Here is an 8,330-nt window from a genome sequence, read left to right on the forward strand (position 1 = left end):
GACTGCCGTAGACTCACACAGTTCTCCTACAGTGACTGGAACTAGCATTATCTCTCACATTGCTGAGGTGATGTTACAAGAAGGCGTACTGAAGCGACACCTTATTTTTTGTGACTGGTGTTTAGGTGTGGTGAATTATGTGCCGAGTGCCACACCTCACTCTTTAAAGTATGTTGCTTACGTCAGTAAGGTTCGAGTTAAATGGTAGAATAAATTCCCAAACTCAAAGCAGGAAGTAAGATTTGAATACTCTCTTGATAATTCTTGAAGGTTAACTTTTTATATTAATTTTGGATTGCAGGTGGATCCATGTCAGAGTTTCAGAGCTCGTGGGAATTATATCAACAGAGTATCCCAGATGATCTGGATGTCGGTAAAGTATCCCAGATGATCTGGATGTCACTTTTTTGCAAAAATGTTTCTGTGAAGTAAAATAAGATACTGTTTTTGCCAGAGAGGAAAAATATTATGTATTTGAAATTATGTTGTTTCAGCCATTCTGAAAAGCCTGCTCAATGATCCTTTTTGAACAGCCTAGTTTCTTGCATGTATTTTCTTGGTATTGGAATCTGCAGTTGATGTAGGGCTGGTTTTGAATGAAATGTGATTATCTTTCAACTGTGGCCAACTTTTTTTTTAAAGTACAACTTTATTTTGGCAACTTTTCAATTACTTAAGTCAGGGGTGTCAAACTGCTGGCCTGCGGGCCGGATGCATCATGGCGAAGCCGCACCCACCCCATTGCCAGCAATGGGAAAAAAAGTCACGCCATGTCACATGACATTGCGAGTTTGACACCCCTGACAAGTGTGTGTGTGAGTCAAAGATAGAGTTCTGAATTAGGATAATAATTTCTGATCTCACCTCTGCTATAAGCTCACCAAGCTTATGGATCTCTCTTTTTTATGAAGTCAGTCTTTCACTTGCAAAATGAAGATAGTAGATCAGTGATGGCAAACCTTTTAGAGACCGAGTGCCCAAACTGCAACCCAAAACTCACTTATGCATCGTTGGGTGCCGGGTGGGTGTGGCCCATTGGGTGGGCATGGCTTCAGTAGCAACGGCAGACTGGGTGGAACTAAAAAGTTCAATCAATCAATTCCAGCTTTGCAAGATCTTTTTTTTCCCCACGAGAAGTTGAAATTGACTGATTGATTGAACCTCTTTTTTTTTTTTTTTTTTTTGCACACAGCGGCAGAGGCCTAAAGCGAAAAGGTTTTATAAAACCCAGCTGAAGGCCTAGGACTGGGGCGATGGCGTGCGTGCCCACAGAGAGGGCTCTGAGTGCCCCCTCTGGCACCCGTGCCATAGGTTCGCCACCACTGTAGTAGATGGTTTTCTGCTTCTTTGATCTGTTGTCTTCTTATAATAGCAAAAATGCTTTTAAAACTCACTTATTTCTATTATAAAATACTAAGAAAGCACTATTGTTACATATGTCCACATACTGGATATTGTTAGCTATATTTTTCCTCTTGTACTTCATGACATTTATGGTGGAACACAGTTTGGATGTTAGAGTGTGTGTGTGCTGATGCAATGCAACCATGGAAATGGGGGAAATTGAGAGGTTGATGGAGACAAGAGTTGTGAAGCCTAGCTTCATCAACAGAAAATGCTTATTGATCATTTCTCTTTGTCTCAGTGAATGCCCTCCTCTGATGTGGTAAAGAAGATAGTCTTTCACCCAAAGAGAGATAATGAACCACAATTATGATGGTTTTTCCTCCACGGATTGTTTTCAGCAGAGGATTCCTTAGTCTACTCACAATGTAGGATCATGAATTTTCCAGAGTCCTAACTAGCACCAAACACTTTCCATGAAAAAGAGAAGACTGTCCTCTGCAGAGTCACTCTGCACATGGAGAGTAGTGGTAGAGAGGGCGGAGCTAACATCTTCTCCTTTTGGATAAGAGCCTGTATGTTCCTGACGGTTTCAGCTATAATGCAATGGCTACAGTAAATGTAGTAAAGTGGTTGCTTTCAGCTCTCCTTCATTTGGAATTCTTTAGTCCCAACAGATGTGTGGTATGCCAGGCTAACAAAGATAATCTGAGCCCTTGGGCTAGAATAAGCTGTAAAACATGGGTGTCCAGCCTTTCGGCTTGCTGTGGGCCGCATTGAGTGAAGAGGAATTGCCTTGGGCTGCATATAAAATATATAAAATAGTTGATATAAATCATATAATCATGTTAAAAGTTTACGATATTGCGGGGCCAAATTACTAGCTGTCCAGGACTGCATGCTATAAACCTTGCTATACAGAACAGCATTGAGTAGTGATTCTAGCATAGCCCTAATGCATAGTGTAATTGAAACCATGAACATTGGGCTAGCTGATATCAGCTGAAATGATTAATTGTATTAAATTAATAATTTTTTTTCAAAGTTGTAGAGAATCAGTTATTCTTAATTTGCCTAATAGTCATCCATGGCTGTATTCAAGTTCTTTACAAACATGTTGAACCAAGGGGATACCGCTCATTCTTTGTATATATTCTTTTCATAGATGTTATTCACTGCTCTCTAGACATAGTTTCAGTGTTAAGAAAAATCCAATCAAGACTGAGTTACTAAAAATATTAAATATTAACAGCACCTTACGACACTTCTGGGAAAGGTAGTTGAGAGGGTAATTGCACAGCAACTTCAGAGGACCTTGAATGAACCTGGGTTTGGTGAGAAACAGCATTAGTCCTGCTTTCAGATGATCTCTGATGAGAGTGGGATACGGGCTGTGTACCCATCCTTGCCTGACTTGATCTCTCTGCAGCTTTCAATACCATCAATTATGGTATCTTTCCAGATGAGTTCAGGGATTGGGGATGGGCACCACTGTTTTGTGCTAGTGCACCTCCTTTCTCCAAGTTCATTCCAGTCAGTGGTGATTGAGGGGGAGAGATTCTGCCCCTGGCCCCTACTACGTGGGGTGCCACAGTTTTCAATGCTCTCTCTGCTCCTATTCAACATCTACATGAGGCAATTGGGTGAGGTATTATCAATAGGCTGATGATACCCAATTATACATCTGTGCCCCAGGCGAATTATGTGATGCGGTGGACATTTTATCTTGGTGTCTGAAAGCTGTGAGGGTCTGGATGGGAAACTGCAGGCTTCAGCTGAACCCTAGCAAAGGTCTCGTCTCACAGGAAGCTACACTTTGGAGCTCAAGGAAGCGGCCTTCTCTGCCATAGCGCCCACCTTTCCTTGCAGTTCTGTTTCCTTTTTATGTGAACGCTCACAGTATGAAAAAGAAATTATTTTCACTCTTTCTTTGTTTGAAACACCCCTTTCCCCCCAAATTTGATACGAATAGTGGAACTATACTATAGCATGAGATCTTCTCTTGAAAATGTATCTAGAAATGCCTTAGTTCTGCAACATTTTACTTCCTGTAATTCAGCCATTTATATGAAGATGAGCAGACAAAATAGAACTTGTTGAAGGATCCGTTTTTAGCACTCTGAAAGTTGAGAATGTGTTTGTCAAGACTTGTACATTTTGAATGAAACGTGTTACTATGCTTGGGGAAATATTCATAACCAGAATGATAATGGGATGAGGGAACTAGTTGCTGGCTTTTATATATTTTATATGTACTCTTACTATATTACTCAGAGTGTATTTACTTTAAGTATATTACCTCAGAAATTACTACGATGAAGTTAGTAACCTTTACATTTTCTCTATCATAGAAATGGAGCCGATGGCGCCGTGTCCAACCTTTACTGATACAGCCACCGACTTTGACAGGAACATTCCCCGGATCTGCGGTGTTTGTGGAGACAAAGCTACCGGCTTTCATTTTAACGCTATGACCTGTGAAGGCTGCAAAGGATTTTTTAGGTATGTGGTTCTTCACTTAAACTACTACACTTTGGTCCGTGGTTTAGGTTTTATTGGACCAGCAGTTTCTTTTTGCCATCAAAAACTGGTCAAAAAAAGATTATTTATCTTATTCTTTTTTTAAAAAAGCATCTTTAAAGGAACCCAACTTACATATTTAGATGTAAGGAAGGAAAAGAGCATATTAATTGTTTTGCCTCCAATAGGGTGGCTAGATTTTAGGTAGTAAACTATTTGATTGGAACTTCAAACTGAGCTTACTCTATAATGTTTCATGGATATAAAATTTGCTATCACTGGACTAAGTTGGCACAGTGGGAATGTTTGAATCATGTTTTGAATTGAACAGAATGGAGAATATAAATTCCATTAGGCATCTGTAAAAAATATGGAGGAGCAAAACAGAAAGTAGGAATTGGAATTTGTTTGGTATAGGACAGTGGTGGTGAACCTATGGCACAGATGCTAGAGGCGGTACTCAGAGCCCTCTCTGTGGGCATGCGTGCCGTCCCCCCATTCCTACAGCTGGGTTTTATAAAACCTTTTCGCTTTAGGCCTGTTGCCGTGTGCAAAAAAAAAAAAGGTTCAATCAATCAGTCAATTTCAACTTCTCGCAGGAAAAAAAAAGATCTTGCAAAGTTGGAATTGATTAATTGAACTATTTAGTCCCACCCAGTCTGCCCTTACCACCGCAGCCATGCTCACCCAATGGGCCACACCCTTCCAATTGGCCACACCCAGCCAATGGGCCACACCCACCCGGCACCCGACGATGCATAAGTGGGTTTTGGGTTGCAGTTTGGGCACTCGGTCTCTAAAAGGTTCACCATCACTGGTATAGGATAAACAGAATCAGGATTGTTGCAAAAGGTGAAATTGTTCAGAGTTAAATAATTTAAACCAGAGGTCCCCAAACATTTGGGCACTGGGGTCCGGTTCTGTGGAGAGAGGTTTTTCCACGGACTGGAGGGGGGGCGTTGTTTTGTGTGCTGCCTGCATCCCATGCATGGGGCTTTGCTTGTTTGTGCGGACCGGTTGCTGGTATGCCACGGCCTGGTACTGGTATTCGGACTACGGGGTTGGGGTCCCCTGATTTAAACCACTGTTTCTTCCTTTTGCAGAATGTGGAAGTACAGTCTATTTTTTTATTGAAATAGATAACTGGCCTCAACATGACTAACTGTTATTGGGGATGTTTTCATTTAGTTCATATAGGAACTAATTTTTTTCTTGTTCCCAGGATTGTTTCCATCTCTATACAATAGTTTTCTTACTTGCTTGCAAATGCACTTTGTCAATAAATATATATGCAGTCCTGGGAAGAGGAAATAAGAAAGCAGTTAACTTTTCATCACCTAATTTAACTCTGGTTAAGAGGAAAGTAGCATTTCATAGGCACTAGCCAAGAGTATTCCAAAACATTCATCAGCTTAGCATATTTCATGCATGAAAAGCTTAGCTCTCATGGAGTACTTTTTCTATAATGACGACATTTGAGGTGGTTCTGGGAAGCATTGGTTTAAGGTGGATGAGTAATAGCTATACATCAAAAGCCAAAACATGACTAATGAAGGGAAATCTTACATGTATTTTGACCACAACTGGAAGGTAGGAATACTATTGATAAGGGGTTTACATAAACATTAGGCTGGAATTCTAAAGGGCATTTTTTTACTTAATGTGTGTGTTTCCCCCCCCTCCCCCCACATTTTTGTAGGAAACATATTAACTTTGCAAAATAGAGGATTAGATAAAATGTTCTGCGTACCATAGACATCATAGCCAGATTTCCAGTCAGGCTACAGTATACTTGGCTAACCAGAACTGCAACATATTCTTCAATTGCAGTTGCTTAAGAGAGTAATTTGTTTGTCAGAGGTGAATTTCCCACATGGTGCCCTTGGCTAATCAATCATGCACTGTCTGTCCTAGACATAAAATATATTAGGTTAAGTTTTTCCTTCTGTTAATGACACATTAGCGGAGAGAACTGGTAGATATTTGGGAAGGCAATGAGTATTTCATTCCCTCTAACATGTTGTCAGAATGTAACTGAAACAATTCTTTAAGAGGTATTCTAGAAATCATAACTAATTATTTGATTAAGGAATACCTTTAAGTTTGTAGCTCATTGTTTTCCCAAAGTATGGCAGCTAAGAAAGAGTACCTTTCTAAAATAAAAACTGAAGATGTATCACTAGCAGTGTCTGGACCCCAAAAGAGGTAAACAAGATCCAAACTGTTGTATGCTGAATTCTTGGAGCACTGAACAATGGACAGTTTTCTCTCCAGGAGTACCTTTGCCCAGCTTTGTCACCATACATGTAATTGTTATCTCTCATAACTTTAAAGTTTTAAAAGCTTGTCATGGCAGTTTTACTTGTTTTCTTTACCTTACCATTACTCTACTTTGATCTAACGGGAAAGGCATCAGGCTAGAAAGTGGGAGACTGCGAGTTCAAATCCCTCCTTAGGAAACAAGGAATGTTGGATAGGTTTGCCATCTTGAGTTATTTGTAAAAATAATAAAGGTGGAATGCAAACAAACAAACAACTAAAGAATTACTTTGGGTTAATTATCTCTGATTTCCACTATTACTGTTATTCTGCATCAACTACTGTTTCTTGTTGGTAATCCTGCACATATAAGGAACTCCTGTAATGCTTTTTGCGGATTTTCTGAATTGCGATCCAGGTACTATAAGCACAGATGCCCCTGGCAAGCCAAGTAGCTGGCCTGTCTCCATTTCCCCAACCTGGGAGCTGGCCATGTGAAATATTGGTTTAGGCCGACGTTCCTGAAATGGATGATAGGAAATAAATGTACCTGATACTCACCACCTATAATGGGATGGATATTGTCCTCAGACTATTAGGTGCCTAAGGTAAGCATGGAATGATATGAAAGAGGACGAAAGATGTTGAAAATAGATTATAAAAAAACTGAAGACAATGAGCAGAGCAGGTGAAAACAGCAATCAAAATAATGAAGGAATGGAATATATAAAATGAAGTGAGAGAAAGTCTTAAATGTCTGAATGGCTGCGCTTGCAGATTTTGCTATATTTTAAAACGTTTAATCAGATATTAGGCGTGTTTTGAATTAGATAAATAATCTTAATTCCCATGTTAGGAATAAGAGACGGTGCTGCTAGACCTTATGTAGTCTACCTTCTTTTTTACCTGAGGGCTAGATAAAGTATAGAGCATCATTGAAACAAAATTATTGCTGAACATAGTGTTCTTTTAAAGAATTTTCTCTCTTCCCATTTAATAAATAGCATAATTCAAGCTACAATGTGATATTATTGGGACTAACATTTCTGTTAGCTGGTGATTTGGGGAAGAGAGACTTCCAAATAATGCAATATTACAATTTTACAACCATTTGTTTAGTGACCATTCAAAGTTGCAATGGCACTGAAAAAAGTGACGTATCACCATTTTTCACACTTATAACCGTTGCAGCATCTCCCCGGTCATGTGATCAAAATTCAGACGCTTGGCATGTATTTAGGATGATCGCCATATCTCAGAGTCATGTGACATCCCTTTGTGACTTTCTGACAATGGGGAAGCCAGATTCACTTAACATCTGTGTTACTAACTTAACAACTGCAGTGATCCACTTAACAATTGTGGCTGGAAAGGTCATAAAATGGGGCAAAACTCACTGTCTTGCTTAGCAACAGAAATTTTGGGCTCAACTGTGGTCGCAAGCTGAGGATTACCTGAATAGTGGGGGTATCAGGAAGAGAGGAGAAGTAGTCATATAACTGCTACACTGTCTTGAAACTTTTAGTTCTGGCTCATAAACATGGCAGAGCAATGACAGCCGTATTTCTGAAATTTATGCACTAAAGGAATGTATAAATCGCTGTGGCTGAGATAGTAATAGCTGCAGGAACATCAGTGGTACAAGTGATGGAAGCCTGAATATATCAGAAACAATACGTGACCTTGAAGTAAAAGACTTATTATCTTGATGGAAACTTGCAAGGCATATTTTGATGGAAACTTTCAATAGGCTGTTTCAAAGCAACAGTAATAATAGCCTGATAGTCAAAGAGGATGTTAAAAACAAGATGCCTGCCAAGGGCCTGCCTACCCTCTGGACATTTTCCTCTCCTCAGCACGAGTTTAAAAATGATAGCCAATTACCTTGCCCTTCATCCTATTTGTGAAGGACTATAAGAAATGCACATCTTAGCAAAGAAGACTAATTGCTGCTCAGGCATGTGAATTCTAAACTAGAACTTTGCTCCATAAACATCAGGCCCCTCGTAATAAATCCTTTAGATATCCTGTAAAACTGATGTTTAGGCAATTTGTTGTTTCTGTTCTATGGGGAAATAGTTAAAATCATTTTAATCTTTGGACAGGTTATATTAGATTCCCTCCTTCATTCTGATAACCTTTGACATCTCTTGTGATTGGTGATAGGGTCAAGGCACTGGGCTAACTTGTTTTTTTACATCAGATTG

General features: G+C 39.6%; 1 protein-coding gene across 1 annotated transcript in view; it reads left to right on the top strand.

Moving 5' to 3' along the window:
* Positions 1-306: 306 nt before the first annotated feature.
* Positions 307-8,330, top strand: part of VDR (vitamin D receptor) — a 53,181-nt gene continuing 45,157 nt past the window's right edge. Inside the window, exons 1-2 of the mRNA XM_015820611.1 lie at positions 307-373; positions 3,696-3,846. Coding sequence (XP_015676097.1) covers positions 310-373; positions 3,696-3,846 — 215 coding nt within the window. The 5' untranslated portion in view covers positions 307-309. The remainder of the gene's footprint in view (positions 374-3,695; positions 3,847-8,330) is intronic.

This window comes from Protobothrops mucrosquamatus, unplaced genomic scaffold (assembly GCF_001527695.2).
Source record: "Protobothrops mucrosquamatus isolate PMUCROS unplaced genomic scaffold, P.Mucros_1.0 scaffold_155, whole genome shotgun sequence".
NCBI classification, from domain to species: Eukaryota; Metazoa; Chordata; class Lepidosauria; order Squamata; family Viperidae; genus Protobothrops; species Protobothrops mucrosquamatus.